Raw genomic sequence first — 17,631 nt, 5'->3', positions numbered from 1 at the left:
ACCCTAAAGTCTTCCTAGATGTTGGCAGATGAGGGTGCTGGAGACACAGCTGGTAGAAGGGGGTCTCCATTTCATAAAGCAGTTTGTAATCAACTGGAAAACCACTGGTCAAGCAGAGAAGCACCTCAATGCAGAGGACTTACAAAGGAAGTAGTTCCCAGTGAAACACCATTGCCTTCTGCTTGGCCAGTGGCTAACACTGGAGCAATGAATTCCTGCATCACTAAGAGATAATTTATTAGTCACAAAAGTCGTGTTATATTTTTATTGTCTTCACAGATAAATCAGACCAGCAAGACATCTGTAACCATACACACAAAATATTTATCAAAACAATTAACATTACAAATCTCCTTTTAAAATAATTTATTTCACTGATTTCTTTTTAAATGGTACTGTCTTACAACATACAATATTCAACAAAGATGTGCTGAACAGACTCTAAAATAAGAAACACTTAAATTAAGCAACTGTCTCCAATTAGAATTTCAATTTCACCCACATCCTAACTTGTAAACGTTTGCTGGAATACGCTTCTGTTGTAGGCTTGATTTTTGTGCTTACAAAAACAGCATCAAGTTTCCAGATGTTGAAAAGAAAAAGTTATTTTACGATAAGTATGCGTTCAGTTCAACATACAAGGCAACCAAATGATTCTGTCGTTAACGTTAGCATCATGTATATTTTAGTTCACTGCACTAACATTTAAACTAAAACTTCAAACCACATAATCTTTTAAGTGACTAACATTTAAAAGGCAAGCAGTAATATCCTGAAAGCTTACAAAGGACATCAGCACACAGCTAAGATGGGGTATCATTCGACAAAGGCTGCGGATGTGTGTATGGCTGCTTTTTTTTGTACGAAGCCCACCTGCAGACAGGGCAGCAGTGTCGCCCGCCAGCCAGCCACATCACGATGCAATTCTGGTGGAACACGTGGCCACACGGCAAGCCCATGAGCAGACAATCGTTTGCAAAATTTTCTAGACACACAACACATTCTGTACAGTGCAACATCTCAGAGGGCCAGGCTGACCAATCTGGCTCTATGTCACCTGCGGTGCTGTACGAGCCGTATGATCTCGCCTTCCGTTCGTATGGCTCGTGATGACAATATTTATTGGCACACGAACAGGTCTCAACACCGCACCGAGGCTCTCCTTCACTGCGCCTATGAAACATGTTTAGCTCATCGTCCTCCGAGCCTTCTTTTTCACTACTGAAGACCTCTTTGTTTTCACTGTCAGAGTCACTTTCGCTGTCTTGAAAGGTTTCCAGCATTTCCTCATCAGAATGGACGCCAAGGCATTTAAACCTCCACATCGGTAAGTTTTTTATATAATCGGTTGGTATCAGAGGGTGAAGCCAGAGATCGGGGAAAGCCAACCGCTCTAAGAACAAATCCGGGTCTTCATCCCAATCTGAGTCAAAAGGAAAGTGTTGAAAAGAAGCAATAGGATGAAACAAGTAGCTGGTATACCAGTCCCACAGGCTTGACAGCCACTCCAGATTATTAGCATTTACTTCATCGGTGTTATTATTGCGTCTTCTTTTCTTCTCAAAGTAATCGATTAGTAAACCATGACCGAGGTACGTGCTGAGGAAGAGGGCTGGATGCGAAGAGTAGAACATCCAATCAGCTCTTACCCAAGAAGCCAAAGTAGTTGTGTTAGAGTACCTGAAAAGTTTTAGGCTATACTCATAAAAGCTGTCTAAGTAGGGTAGTTGCAAAAACCCTAACACGGGTAGCCAGGAAATAATTAGTAATGAATTATACGTCCCTAAAGTGCTTATAAGAACCACAAAACGCTTTATAGTAGCGCCTTGTGTAATAAACAGGTCCATCCAAGCCATCAGATTAACCAAAACTAAGCTTAAAACAAATAAATCATTAACTTCTGGTTGTAAAGAGCGCAAAAAGGAATCCATGGCACGTAGTGATATAAATTCACCAGTGTTATTTCCATACCTGTAAATCCCCTCAGGAGTCCTAAGTATGTACGATGGTGTCTTGTAGATACCAATTTCTGCCATGTAACTTCTATTGTCCCAGTTTTCCACGTTCACAAAAATAAACTCTACTCTTCCAGTAAACTTTACGCTTAGTGCAGAGAAGAAAGCTGGAGGCTGGTCGAGGTTGGCAAATAGGTATATTTTCACACGGTACTGGTCACTTTTGTTCCATTCTTCTTTTAAATGTTCAGAGTTGTAGATGGTTTTGATCCGAGAAGCAGCATGGGCTGTGATCCACTTGAAAATGTGCTCCACTTCGATTTTGCGCCCACTGTACTCCTTAAGCATTACTTTTCCCTTGGAGGTACTGGTTTGTGGAACTGACATAATGAGGGTGGATTTCAGCCAACCCCTCCTCCTGCAGTACCTACAAGAAAATGGCAAGTTAGCTCACAGAGTTTCATACACCTGGAGCTCCAGTCCTTTAATTTCTGTTATGAGCCCCAAAATGAGACATGCTGAGCACCTGGGAATATTTACATGTAATAGTAGGAAATACAGGCACCCAATACTCTCTGGCAAAGTGTATTTATTCTTACAATACATTTGTTATCGATCTTACAGAAATGTGGTAGAGAGATACGTATTCATAAAACAGGAAGAGGAATAGTGTTAATTTTCATGGGTCATTATAGTAAACAAAGCCATAGTCATGCATGCTTTGTAACTGGATTTGAAAAACAGGCAAGGTGACTCTTCACTATAAAGCTTTAGTATTAGAAGCTATTTCTCCTTGGCCTTCCAGCCGAGAAGATAACCACTACAGCATAACTCAGTGTCCCACAGCTTTCCCAAGCCTGCAGGTAACTTTCCCAGTGTTTCCTTCCATCCCAGTTTTGCCAAGCAGCAGTGGGGTGAAGTTAACAAGACATTGCTCTGTTTGCAGTTGCTTTAATGAAGCTGACGAGTGTCCACTTCCTACTGGGGCCATTTTGGAAGGATGCAGACAGGCTAAGAGGTGTGGCGACAGAGCCCGCCACAAAACCAGCAGAGGACAAAGCAGACACATGCTGCCAGGTGATGTGGGCTAAAAGAATACCCCCACTGCTAGGGCAGGCAGAGTGCTGTGATGGGATGAACTCCAAACCCATACCTAAATGAAGAAGCTCTTCAAGGCTGAACCCTGAGTCATGGTCCAGACCCCCGTAACCATGAGATGAGTCTCATGACTCAGAAGATCCCTTCTCTCATGTGTCTTTCCTACCAGCATCACTACACCACCCCATTTATCTAGTCCTCCTTTTGGGAAATGTCTGGCAAGTTTCAACGATCAAAACATTACGCAGCCAACAGGCATGCAAACTGTCTCCGAGAACCCTGCGCATTGAAATAGGGGCCATCAGCCTCATTCACTAGCCATCTTACCTACATCCTCTCTGGTTTTGGTCTATCAACATATATTTAGACAATTACAACTCCCCATCTCAGGAATCTGAATGTAACATTTTTAGAAGGAGCCGTAAGATATTACGCTATTAATAAAGGTACCCTGACTACTGTTGCATGTAGTGTTCTTCCGAATTTCAGCTGCAACCTGATGAAAACTATTCACAAGGGTTTACTCAACAAAACATTTCTTGTATTAGGAAAAAAAATTAATTCATTTAAAACATAGTATTTGATCGTACCATTAAGACTAGTTAGGAGCTATGCAAAGAGAAACACTGCCAAATTTTTAAGATGTTCAAATAGCAGTGTTTTAATTGTAAGAGATTATTTTGCATAAGCACTGCAAAGTCTAAGAATTTTCTCTTATGATTAACTTTGAGATTCCTGTAAACATTTAGGACTTAAGCTGTGTAAGACATGTGCATATCCATACATGCCACTGGAATTATAGACAAAGCTTCCCATCACGTGAAGCAAATGCTTCCAACAAAATGTTCAAAAAACATTCTTTTTACAGCAGCACAGAATTATTGATAGCTTCTTTGGCTCTGCTCTTCTTCCTTGTTCGCAATCATAGGCAAACAACAGTGAATCTTGCATAGCACACTGTATGTTGTCAAAGGGTGTGTGCAAGTTTATATATAAACACACACATATTTGTCAGGGAACAGGATTTGTCAGTAATCCTAACAAGCAGGCACTGTTTGCAAGGTTCATGCTAACCTGTGTTTCTCCTTTCCAGGTGGCAATATAACAACTCTACAACTGATACAGTTCTCTTACGTGGGCTATATATATTTGGCTTTGTCCTAAGCAAGCACAGTTCTTGTCCCCGAATGCCTGGAATATAAGGCCAAACTCTTCTATTCATTCCCTTCCATTGCTGTATTACGCTCTACATAGTCTAATCATGTATGTCCCACACGATGCTTTAGGAAGCTGCCGATCTGTGTTTAGGACGCTGATAAATAATGTAATGGAGAATTCTGAACAGACTTTAATAGAGATAAAAACATGAATAAAGCCACCTTCTGTCACAGCTACTTTCACAACAGAGCAAGCCCTGCCGCGAGTACACAGTTGAGCCTTAAGGTATTCTTGGGATTTAGATAATCCTTTAAGAATATACCTGGGGTCACTGGAACAGTTAAAAGTGCCAGCACGTATGCCGAATCTTGACACTTTCTTCACCATTTTCTCCCAGTGGACTTTACCCACCAGTGGGCTTCTGTCGTTTGCTATGACCTATTGCCAAAATGAAATAATAATTTAGTATCACAGTAAGTTTCCTTCCTGAAATAAAGAGCGAGCTTCATGAAAACAGAGATCTAGTCACCCTTGATAGTGCTTTCCCCTTCTCTTGGAATATAGAGTAGGTATATACAACCAGTAATCACAATAAATGACTTTGGAGAGTGAAGCTCTAAGACAGAAATACAGTTTCTGCAGAAAGACAGAAGTGCATCATCATTTTAAGTACCCGTTAAGATACTAAAATCAGTGGTAGTTAACAAAAACCTTTGGAAAATAACAAAACTATCATTAACTAGTTCATAGTAGGGGAGAAAGGAAGAGGGTGCAGCAGGTTCTTCTTCTTCGCAGTAAAAAAGACCATTATTTTATTACAATTCTCCATGAAAAGTTACAACATGCCAAAGAAATGTTGTCTCAGAGCAACTAAAATGAGTTGGAATACATGTACCTGGTACCAGACTAGACTGCCAACAACCATTTCTAAGCAGTGGAAACTAGTGATTAAACTCCCAGATAATACCTAAAAAACTTGACTCCTTCCAGCTTTGCCAGTGACTCACTCTGTAACTTTACGTGACTGTTCCACCAACTCCAATGTCCCATCTGCCATTTCAGGATGATAATTCACTGTGATCTATCCCAAGGACTAATTTGTTCTAACCTAGTATATTAAAGTAGTACTTCAGGTCACCTAGATGTAAGCTTCTGCAGACACAAATGACAAAGAATAAGCACTCATCCTCTGACTTATAACTGCACAGGGAAGGGGAAAAAAAAAAAAAGAAAAAGAAAAACCTGCCTACCAGTTGACAGGTAATTTTGAATGACATGACTGATCATGCATTACTCCATGAGCCGTCTCAGTTTCTATTTTAGAAATGCCTCACATGGTTCTGCAGGCTTACTGGCAACCACTTAAAATATATTTTTAAATTAAGTTTTGAAACTTCCATTTGTTAGGTATTTGTTTACCTGCCATTAAACTTCTCCCAATCATTTTCTGACTTAATAACCTCAAATGTCAGCTTTCCTCTGGAAGTTCAGTCATCACCATGATTTAACAGTTCTCTATGTACAGGCTGAGACACAGACCTGGAAAGCATGTCTGGCCTTTGAGACTCAGAAAATATTATCTGCTTTGCAGTAAGCAGCATCCTCTCAGAAACTTAAAATAAGAGAATTCACTAAGCAGAACATTCTACATAGGGAAACAACATTAAACTAAAGTTACAGATTACGCTCCCATTCCACTGAGCCCAAAATGTTTAAATAAAACCAGAGGTGAACATCTAGATAAGAATCCTTCAAGTTATTCTCAAAACACGCACATCACATAGAAAAGCCTTTTTGATTAGCTAAACGTAACCTTCAAGCATCAAGACAACCAGCTGGGGAAATCTGCTGTATTATTGAGGCTTCTTTTCATCACCCAATGTAACTGAAGCAATTACTTTGGATACTTTAAACGTCTTCCTTTCATGTACTTCAGCTAAAAGACACCACATTCCTAAAGACACCTTAACGCCAGTATATCCTCAGAGCTACTACAGCACGATAAATGCATCCAACATAGTAAGGAACCATTACGTTTTATTAGTAAGCATAAAAGTAAAATGTTGATAACTGATAAATCTTTGGTACAACTACTCAGAGCTGGGTTTCTTCCAAAATTCTGTATGCATGTTCTAAAAAAGCCTAGTACAGTTGTTGAGAGTATGCTAATGTTATGTGCAGGAAGGCCAATCCTGCTCAACTGTTTCTTCTGTCTGATACTACAATATTCACTTTAAGTGACAAGAGAAGGAGATTTTTTGCAAATACAGTCACCAGTCTGTTTTACTGTCATCTGGCTGTTTGTACTGGTGGATTTTTTAATACTAGTTTAATTCCCTTCCCACGAAAAAGTCCTTCCTCTTGGAGAAAGTTATTTATGCTGAAGGACAACGACAGAACTAGCAGTTTGTATTTTGTAATTAGATAGAGAGAACCCTACTAAGGTTTTGCACACTGAAGCTTTGTAAAATTTCTTGGGCTCATGCTTTTTTATGTCATTATGGCAAAAAATAACCCAAATAAACATGTCCACTGCAGCCGCTCCTTGCGGGCAACACCCACTTACTGTTGTAAGTAACTCATTAGGAGTTCACCACACAGAGGCAAGGGTTTGTATTTTGGAAAGTAGTCATCATCTCTGTGGATGAGAGAGTCTGAGAAAATACTGCAGGTTAAGCAATCACAATGTAATTCAGTTTAAATTAAAGATAAATTGCAAACAATTGTAACAGATTTTATTTAAGAAGTGAGAATTTTGATAAGCTACGAAATTTAGCCTAAAAACTCATAACTGAGGAGACCAGGAATTTGAATGTGGAAGAGGCCTGGAAGTTCTTCAAGTCCAAGGTGTTAAAGCTATCAGGATTTTATATTTCAAGCAAGGGGAAAAAACTTGTCAAGCCCTGCACTTCTTCCTAGCAAACACTTCCAAAAAGATATTAGAAATAGTTTGAGAATATACAAGGAATGAAAAAAGGTCAAAAGGAAGAGCTAGCAAAGAAAGATAGGCAAGAAATCAAAAAAAAAGTCAGGAAAAATGAGCAATTCAAGTTAGACTACACAAAGAATATTACAAGCTGCACCAAAAGGTTTTTCAGTCATATGAATAAGAATAGAACAGGGGGAAAAGCAGCAGGATCACCATACAATGAAGATAGGGTAGAAATGTAAGATAATTTTCTTTTTAAAATGAAATTAATGCTCTGACTCAGTTTTCAATGAAGAGGAGATGGCTGGCCACGGACAGGTTAGTGAGTTTATGGGAAGAGACTGCATCACCTGAAGATGGAAGAATAATAACTTAACACACTTAAATCAGAGTAAGCAGGTAATCTCCATCCCAGAACTGTAATACAATGAGCACACAAAATCACAGATGAACCTGTGAAGATTTCTTGTAAAACCCCTGTCAGACTAATTTACATTTTGACATGAGAATAACAAGTTACTAACTGTATTTAAGAGCAAATGAAAAAATTATCCCACCAGTTTGATCTCAACAGTATGCAAAACTGTAGAACAAATTTTAAAGGTGCAGAGACAGTTGAATTTTCCACCCCTTTCCAGCATGCAACTACTAAAGATGCATCATTCCTGATGAAGCTGAGAGTTAAAAATCCATTTTTTCCTGGAGGAAAACAACCGAGTTTCAAGAGAAAGGGAATATACCACCCTGTCTGTAGTTTTGGTAGAGTATCGTGTATTGTGCCACATGGAAAATTTTCATAAGAACTGGAGATAAGCTTTTATAGTAAGTGAAAAAAAAAAAAAAAAAAGAAGTTTTAGAGTGAGTAAGAAATTGGCTAAAGCAAGAAAACATCAAAATGCCAGAAAGGTGCTAACAGACTTCTTAATAGATTTACCTTAGAGCTCAGTTCAGCATATATTCCTATTCATGCCCTTCCTCCACAAACCTGAAGTCTCCCAAAGCCATTTGTAGATGACATAAAATTGGGAAGCACGTCTATGTACAAAAGAGGATTGTAACGCCATGCAGGAAGAGCTGCACAAATCTTATAATGCAGAGTGTCAGAAATGAAATTGAATTCAGTAATGAACAGGACACTCAGGGAGTTCATCAGTTAGAAACAGCGATGGGAGGAAAAGCTTGGGCCTATTAGTTTGGTCCAAAAGGAACTATAAGCCATCAATATTAACAGGCTGTGAAATAAGCAAAGCCCAGGATATATTATACCTGACAAAACAAACTGGTTGATTGACCTCACATACTGGGAGTAGTGGGGTAGAGATCAGAAGTCAGTGAAACTAAAGGGCGCTGTCAATTTAAGCGCAATAGGAACAAATCAGCCATGAATACACTTAAGCCAGAAGTCAGATACACGTTTCCAAGAAGAGAAAAATCAATAGCAGTATTACACTCAGGCAACTTACTATTTAAGAGAGGCAGCAAGGTATTTTATAAACACATACTCCACAGTCTAGCAGAGCGCTGAACTTGCTCATCAAGAAGGACCCTTTCAGCCATATGCTCTATTTCATTTTAAAGAAATAAAGACAAAGCTCATAGGAGAAGGTGTCTTTTATGAGATCAGCTAGCACAGCTGGGAAACAAATACCACATTTAGAGGAACACAAACCCTTGAAGCTTTTCTTATTATTAGCTATGTTCACAATCTGTAAAATATCATATGTCAGAGTGGCAAATAAGACAATGAAGATAACTCAATTAATCCATTAATCATCTTAATGGGCTAAGAGAATCCAATAGGATCAAAGTCACGCTGCCATTTAACAACCACACATCACGGAATAGATCTGCTCCCTAATCTACACCTAACCCAGGCCAGAGGACTGGCTCTGACTGCAGGGTCTGAATTACCATCTCTATATATGAATTACTAGCTTCTTTAGTGGAAGAATATGCTGGAAAGAGGGCCAGGCCCTCACTGAGCATCCATCCACAAACTTCCTCTGAAGTCTCAGACACAAGTTTCTTCATACTCCATCTGTGAATTTGGGAGGACCACAGCATATCACAAAAGGTTGGGAGATTCTCAACCAACGACTGTGGAATACTGCAGGTAAGTTATGCCACCAAGATGTGCAAAATAAAAATGGAAAGACAGGGGTTTGGAAATCTCCTTTATTTCTACCTGTTCTGATGGAGTTTTCTTGTTTAGTTTCCGTGGCTTCCAGATACCACAGAAAACAAAACTAAAATAGAATTCATCTAGGGACATATAATACTGAAATTACTGAAATCCTGATGATTTCAACAGGCATTTGAATAGGTAGCTTTTGCATTGGAAGAGCTCTCCTGACTTTGAATTAGATAGAACTGTCCCAAAAGAGGCCAATCAAGAACGTAGTTAATAGAATCATTTTGATCTGTAGTATGTTAAAATAGTCATAGTTATGACATGAAAGAAGCAAACAGAGTTTAAGAGCAAATACCGTGGAGACAGAAAGATATAAACACTTGGAAAAAGGATAATGTCAGCAAGACACCTTGCCTCTCTTGCCTAATCCAAAACCAAAGTGTCTCGGCTAGATGCATCAGTATCGCAGTAACTGCTTCGTAACTGTCACTGAGGCAGTTGCTCCTTAACTTCCAGTTATCATTAAGGATTTTTTTTTTTAATTATTTTATCAAACATACATTCTTAAAATATGAGTAAAGATGTGACAAAAGTTGAAGAGGCTCAAGGAAACACTGCTGATGTTAAAAAGTTTGCTGTAGCAATACACTATGCAGACAGACTCCTCTTGTGGTACCCCTGCAGTACTTGAGCATGACCTGACAGTAGCCTCACTTGAGCATTCTCCTGTTTTCCAGGCATTTAAATCAGACCTTGTTCAATCTCTTTTAGACAGGTATGTAGAGATTTCAAAACAGGTCACAGTAACAAGATTCACTCTCAGTAAGTTTTGAAGCTCACTCACAACTAAAAATGTTCAAGTATCACAAGGCATGAGAATGAGTCAGAGATACACAAAGGCAGAACAAACACTTCATGGTATTTCAACTCTCATTATTTTAACCAATTCTAGCTAGGATACCAGGTGCCAGGCACACCTGCTCATACCAAGAGCACACAATTTTGAATACACATGAATAGTCAAAACTTGGTTTTACAGCTTAGCCACAAAGACAACAACTCTAAGTGCTCATCAACTCTGGGCACTAGGGCACTGTGACAGGCTTTAAACCATCAGGAACAACAAAACCTATTAAATAAGAGACACCATTTCCTGCTGCAGACACACACGTACAGGTAGTTCGCTCAGGAGCGGTCAAATCCTCCCCCAGTCTCAGAAAGTCAGTCTCCACATGAAGGAGTACAGACATTTGAATCGGAAAAAACTGCATGATTTTGCCAAAGGCAAAACTGATTTCTAACTTATTTAATGAACTGGGAAACTTGTATGTATGCGAGAACTCTCAGTCTGGTTCAGCAGTTTCCAGTTTGAGATATCCAGAGCCCTGGAGGTCCACAAACTCCTCCACAGTGCCTGCAGAGGGTAAATGAGCATAGGAGGCCTGATATTACTATGAAGAGTCCACACACTCACTGGAAGATTTTTAGGGATCCACAGAGATACAAAGGTTCAAAAACTCTGGTCTGTTAACTAGCTTCTTATGTGCTTTTCATAGAACCCTTTATAATCAACAGCTATGTTGCAAACTATCCCCCCATAAATAAAACAGAAGTAAAAATATTTGAACAATTCTCATTTAGAAATAAAACTAATTATAAACGGACTGGTGAGTGAGTTATTAGAAGCATGGAAAAAAGCCCACTTATTCCAGATAACGTCAATACGTTTCTACATGACTGTCTGTACTTTTATTAATTCTGAGACATCTCACTCTGTTTATTATTAGGCATTGTGCTGATGAAACTGAATTTCCGCATAGTTGCTCTTTCCTAAGAACTCTCAACTGGTTCAGAATCCATCCATATGGATTAAAGATGTCTGGAGATTTTTTGCTTTTCTTTTCTGAGAAAGAGACGGTGAGAAATTAGATCAAAATAGACAAAGACAGAAGACCGCATCCATCGTTGCTTGCAAAAATTAACCACCTCAAAATTATGTGTAGTTTCTCAAGGGAGGCGGGGTGATCTATGCACCAATATGAACAGCTCAGTTAAGCTGTCAGTTAAGTCAGAGGTGGAGAAAAAATGAGCTTCTGTAATGAATTAACACGGATATGCAGGCAATATGAGAACTATGACATTCTACCTGATGGTATTCTGCACCCTTGACTGGATATGAAGACTCTCAAGAAGGATACTGAAAATTAAAATTGGGTATCCTATGGTAAGAGATCCTGAAGGGCTACTGAAAAAACTGAATGATGTATTTTAAAAGAATTGAGTGTTTCTACTTAATTTCCTCGTAACGAGAACAACTGATCACCTGGCAAAATTAAGAAGGCAAATATGAAAATTACTCATGCTACATGCAAGCAAAAGAAAGAAAGAATGAACAAACGAACGAAGGAACGAACCACCACCAAAATCCTGCAGACACATCCCTTGCTCTGGGACTACACCACTTGAACAAGAAGCCGAGATGCAGAATAGACTGCAACATTTTATATCCATAATAATGTCCTTTGCACCTCTAACGGACAGGATCAAAACGTTTGTCCTCCTGCTTCAATGCCAGGAAGAAAGTTCCCTTTACTTCTCTATACCACTATGTTACCGTATAGACTTTTAAAATAAAAATAGATGTTAATTTAGATTTTAACTTTATTCAAAGAGGAATTTTATCTGTGGATCATTTACTGTATGTTTTTAAAGTCATAATGACTACAATATTGTTGGATGTGGCGGGCTTCTAGAGACTAACCAGAGAGCACGAGCCATAGAAGAGTCTGGAAAAGCAAGAACATGTTACTCCTCTATCAACAAGAGAAGCAGCTCTAGAAACTACCATTCATCCTCATTGCCAGCCAAGGAAGTGCACAACAGCAGCTGGCAAGCAAGAAGAAAGGCATAAAAAGAAAGGTGATGAGATCATGAGCTAATAGGAGAAAGAACATGCTGCTGTCTGTGGCTCTACGGAAGGTCCACATAGGAGCAGAGGGCACCTGTGAACAGCTATGCTGGTAAACAAATTACCACTGAACCTGGCTGGATGCTTTGCATGTGGATTTCCAGAAAATAAAGAAACAAAGCCACAAAACACTGTTTCCTTGGGTATGGACTTTGACTTTGTTCAAGGAATTCATCTTGCTGGCTTTAAATGATAAATTCACACCTGAATTTGTGTCAAACATCAAGAAATAATAATTGTTTCCTCTTTTTCCTTTGATTCTCTGCAGACAGTGATGGCTATCACACTACCACCCTATGCCACCCTAGAAATTTCATTTACATGCATTAGAAAAACCAAAATAATCTTCAAGAGTCCCCATCCTCCCATATATCATTATAAAGTCTTCAAAACCAACTCAACCAACAGCCACACCGCCAGCTGAGCCAGAACTGCTCCTCTCCGTCTACCACTTTCCAGCAGTCCCCGCAGAACAGAGATTCAGGGTCAGGATCCTGAAAACAATCTGGAGATCCTTTCTGCTTCCCAGCCAGTAGCAACGGAATGCTCCAATCTTGTCTGCGGTCACCAAACCCATCCATGAGGCATCCTCACTCTTGTACTGTCCCCTGCCTAAGCATCGAGCTGATTAATTAGCTGTAAAGTTTCCACAGGATGCCTAATGGTAAAGGAGAATGGGCAAGGGAAGAGTAATCAAGAATTAGAACAGGGAAGCGATGATAACAAGCAGCTTTAGAGGGATGAGGTCTAAGAAAAGAGCATAGGAAAACCTGTGAAAGAACATGCAGAATCCAGCACAGGAGTTATCCAGACAGGAGTTATGGCGGGGAAGGGAGCAAATGAAAACTCAAAGTGCTGAAAAGTCAAAAGGCGAGACTGAAAAAAAAAGAAATTTGACACGTCTAGTGGTTTTTATTGTGGAGAAACAGACAAATAGAGTTCAGCAAGTAAATTATTCAGTAAATTCCACTAATTTTTTTTTTCCACAGCTATTGTGACCAACTGAATAGCTGCGCAAATATTCTCAGAATGATGACAACATTCATCACGCTAGAGATAGCAAAACGCAGCCTATCTGATCTGCTATTATGAAGCTAGCTGAAAATATATTACGATTAAAATTCTGCACGCAACAGACAACAGAGAACTACCGTATTTTACTCTTTTGAGCTGCCTGGGGAGGAGGGAACGTTTTTCATAGCATATTTATGCTCGTATTTGTCAACTAGCTTGGAGACGTGTAAACTTCCTTTCAACACTCTCTGCTTGAAGAACGCCCTTCTCTATGATTTAAACCTGAAACTTAGATTCAGTAAACTCCAAATACATCTTTCCCAAAACACGAATGCTGTTTCAGCTCTGATGGTAACCTGTCCTCTCATTGTCTATTTTAGGGTGAGATCTGATGTGATGACAGTGCAGGTCTAACAACAGGAAGTCATTAAAACTTGGTAATCCATTTCAATAGAAAACATTAAGTGAGGAGACCAGACAAACCAGGCAGGAGAGCTGTCAACTGAACAATTAATTGTCTGGTGGAGAATTGTGATTGCCTGATGTGGCTGTTAGCAGGGAACTTATGTCTTAAAAAAACCTCTTATCAATAGAGAAGTTGATGGAGAAAAGCATTTTTACATTTTGGTCTAGATTACTTACGTTCTCAAGAGTGACGATAAATTGTTTCAGAATCCTAATTGCAAAAGTCTTTCTTTAATTTCCTACATGTTCTCTTGATCTCATGCAGCCCTGGGGAAGCAGGCTCTAAAATCGGTGGGCCCACAAGGTTTGGGGGAAGGTTAACTTTAAGCTACACATTGTAGAAGCAGCCTGCTAGCCTGGTAAGTAGAGCACTGAGATCTTCCCTTTGTGAAGAGGCAACAGAGATTTAGAAAGTGCTCTAAGCCCCTTAGATAAACAAAAACTTAAACTGGTTGGGTCTGAGCATGTAATGCAACCAAAGGAAGAGCAACACCAGAAGCACTTCTCCTGTGCTAGCTGGGAGCATCTGTACTTAATGCACCTACTTCACACATTACACAAGCTCTTACAATACCAGGGCCAAGTACTTGCATAGTCTGTGTACGTAAGTGTGTGCTGCTTTGCTTGTTTTCTGGTTCTAAAGTACCTGGTTTTCAAAAAGCAATCCACAGAATAACAGGTTTTTTTCTTCCTGTTTGTACAGCAACTCTGCCACTTCCAGCCTTTCGTGGTTTTTTGAACAGATTTATTCCTTATGATCTCCCTGACGTACTTTATCTTTGTCACCATCTCGCTGTTATACACTTTTACTACTAGTTAACTACCCTCATGAACTCCTCCTTTGAAACACATTTTGGAAGTGATAAATACATAAAAATAAATGATCAAATTTCTATACCTGTACCAGCCAGATCCCATCTTTTGTGTCTTCTACAAGCTCATAGAAGTGCATTTCACCACTGAAGTTTGTACTGGAAACTGATTCAGAGGCCTCTTCCTCCTTGAGAGCAGAGTAAAGCTCTCCTTCCATGAGGTCTCCTGAAAAAGAGACAATTGGAGACATTCAATTAAAATGGCACTCAAGAAAGATCACTTCATAAACCTGGTAACAGTTTAACTAACTATATTTTGCATGGTGGCTCAAAGAACCTTTTCAGTACAAAGGCAGATAAACTTTAAAGTTATTCTAATTCTATCTATAGTGACATGACTATGAACAATTTGACTTCAGCTGTCAGACCACAGAAGACGTGAACACTATGCTTCTGATTACACAGATGTACCACACATGCAACTGAGTGCACAAAAGAAAAAATGAACATTTAAGCCTCACTCTCTGAAAATAACAATATTCAGTGGCTGAGAGCAATTTTAACTTATGTCACCTTTGCTTTCATTTCACAGGACAGTAATTTTGCAGCAACCAACTTCTTAACACTGATAATTCCAACAGACTTCAAAAATTCCCATCAATAATTTTGTACTTAAAAAAACGTGCTGATTGTCCCATTGCAAGTAAAGATCTCAGGTAGAATAATTTAGCTGTTGGCTTCTGTTTGCACAGTTGGCAAAAGTTCCCATGAACTCCAACCCTTGCGACGTAAAGAGCTCACAGTAAAATCATCTGATAATGTTTCCTTTGAAGTCTCATTTCCTTCTCATGTTTTGTTTTATAATCATTACAAATGCAGTTAATGGCAACTAGCATTCTAATAACTAACCTATTAAGCTTGAAGAAATGAAGTCTTGTCCAAAAAGGCTGTTTCCTTCAAAATATAAAATAAAAAAAGTGTTCCAGCTGAAACCCTTGAGGGGTTTCCAAAAGTATTCATAGAATTTAGGAAAAAAAAAAAACAAACCACCACAAAAAAACCAGCGGAAAAATGCTGCAAAGCCTGTTGGTATGATAAGTGTTTCCATGACATCTGAAGAAGTTGGTTAATACAGTTTCTTTGGAGTTAAACACTTCTCTGCAGCATTTGCAACCCAAACATCATGACATCATGAAAGTACCTGACAGCCAAGGAGTGAAAGTGACTGGAAACAAAAGTGAAATCACCTAATGCTTTTTACAGTTGGAGCGGCAAAGCAAATCAACAACATAAATAAACAATGAACAATAAAAGCAAATTAGACTTAAATGCCCAGCATTAATATCAATTATTGAAAACAGTTAGCATTTTTAAGGTTATGGCACTCACTATATTCATCCAAATCCTTCTCTTTTTCTGTCCGGACATTTGAGCCCTCACTACTCATCCCGATCACTGGGATTTCTCTCTCTCCCGGATCAGCTGCCCATTTGATCATCGATTTAAAAGCAGCTACTCACATTTTCCTGCTTGGCTGGCACTACAGCTATTACATCAGCCCCATCTCCCAGTCCTTGGGGCCAGCTCCCTCCGACTACTCCAGGCCAGCATCCTTACTTTCAAGGCACTTCTGCCATTCCTTACATCTCCACTGCTCGTCACCCTTCGCTATTCATCACCCCCCAAAAGTCCACCTCTTTCACCTGGTCTCCCCTACTTCCGAAACGCCTCCCTGCCTTTTTCCAAGCCATTTTTTTGCACGTAGGCTCTACTTCTGCTCCTCTTCTATAAAACCACCACATCCCTCGGTACGCATCCCCTCCGCTCCTCAGCTACAAAACCACTGCTCTCCTCAGTACCCGTCTTGACAGCAAGACCTGTAATAAGAATCGGCAAACGGGTAGGGAGAGGAACGCACGGAAAAAAGCCGGCCCCGGCTGTAAATAGTGACCCGCTGCGTATATCTGGATTCTTTCCTCCTCGTTTTTCACGGCGGACGACGTCCGCTCTCATCTGTGCAACCACCACCTCGCCATCCCGACCCCAACCGCCCACAGCGACCCGGCGTAACGGACCCCCTCTCGGTGACCCTCTCTCACGAAGGCCTTCCCTCCCTCCACGCAGCCTCTTCGGGCTTAAAACGCCGCCGAAGGTTTTTCACGTCACCACCCCGGAGCTTTCCCCCTGCCTTCCTCCATTTAAGCGCTCCTGCGTCTCGGTCCTTGGTGGGGGAAACCAGCTCGCTCCCCAAATCCGCCCTGCCGCCGCGCTGGCCCGCAGGGCTGGGAACCGGCGCCCGGGTCTCCAGCCCGAGGGCGGCAGGAGCCCACGCGGGGGGTCACCGGGGACCCTCCCTCCCCACGCGTGGGTCGGGGAAAGGGGGGGGGGGGGGTGTGTGCTGAGCTCCGCGTACCTGACTTCTCCACCAGCTCCCGCACATCCTTCTTCTCGGGCAGCCCCGAGTGCCCCAAGCCCCGGCACTCCAGGATGGTCCGCAGCTTCCTGAAGCTGAGCGCTACCGGGTCCACCAGCTGCGTGGCGAGGAAACCGCTCTCGTACCACGCCACGGCCTCGAACACCCTGGCCAGGACGAAGAGCGCCAGGAAGTAGAGCAGCAAACAGCACAGCTTCACCCACATCTTTCCCGCCGAGGGGAAGGGGAGAGCCGAGCCGGAGGCCGCGGGCTGCCGCGGGGCGGCGAGGGGAGCCCGGGAAGGCGGGGGGCTGTCAGAACCGCGGGGCCGCGGCCCCCCCGCCTCCCTCCCGCCGCTGTCCCCGCCCCGGCGGAGCGGCGGCCGCCGGCGGAGACATAACAAGTGACGTCTGCAGCCGGGGACGGGGACGGCGGCGGCGGCGGCGGGCGGGGCGGAGGGCGGGAGGGGCGCCCGGCGCTGCCCCCCCCCCCGTCCCCCGTCCCCGTTCCCTCACCGGTGATTCAGCAGCTCGGTCCGACCCCCCCCCCGCGGTCACCGGGGCTTGGAGGTCACTGGCGTCCCTGGCCCCGGCATCGACTTCGGACCCAGCGGCTGCGCTGGCTGAAAAAAATACAAAAATTTAAAAAATTTTAAAAAAATACCTCAGATATCAGGTTATGGGGGCGA

General features: G+C 41.5%; 1 protein-coding gene across 6 annotated transcripts in view; it reads right to left on the bottom strand.

Moving 5' to 3' along the window:
• Positions 1–17,394, bottom strand: part of LOC115344281 (charged multivesicular body protein 3) — a 35,397-nt gene extending 18,003 nt beyond the window's left edge. The window contains exons 1-5 of one of the 6 annotated variants that reach the window (XM_041125140.1): positions 16,944–17,390; positions 14,617–14,756; positions 4,534–4,649; positions 1,972–2,382; positions 352–1,680 (exon numbers count right to left, since the gene is read on the bottom strand). In XM_041125140.1, coding sequence (XP_040981074.1) covers positions 804–1,680; positions 1,972–2,382; positions 4,534–4,649; positions 14,617–14,756; positions 16,944–17,169 — 1,770 coding nt within the window. In that variant the 5' untranslated portion in view covers positions 17,170–17,390 and the 3' untranslated portion in view covers positions 352–803. Of the gene's footprint in view, positions 1–351; positions 2,383–4,533; positions 4,650–4,740; positions 5,510–14,616; positions 14,757–16,943 lie in introns of those variants that run through there. The other 5 variants (XM_041125146.1, XM_030021309.2, XM_030021301.2 and 2 more) reach the window with 5 other exon arrangements.
• Between the last annotated feature and the right edge of the window lie 237 nt (positions 17,395–17,631).

This window comes from Aquila chrysaetos, chromosome 1 (genome assembly GCF_900496995.4).
Source record: "Aquila chrysaetos chrysaetos chromosome 1, bAquChr1.4, whole genome shotgun sequence".
NCBI lineage: Eukaryota > Metazoa > Chordata > Aves > Accipitriformes > Accipitridae > Aquila > Aquila chrysaetos.
Note: the sequence above shows the minus strand (reverse complement) of the source record. Positions and strands in the feature narration are given on the sequence as shown.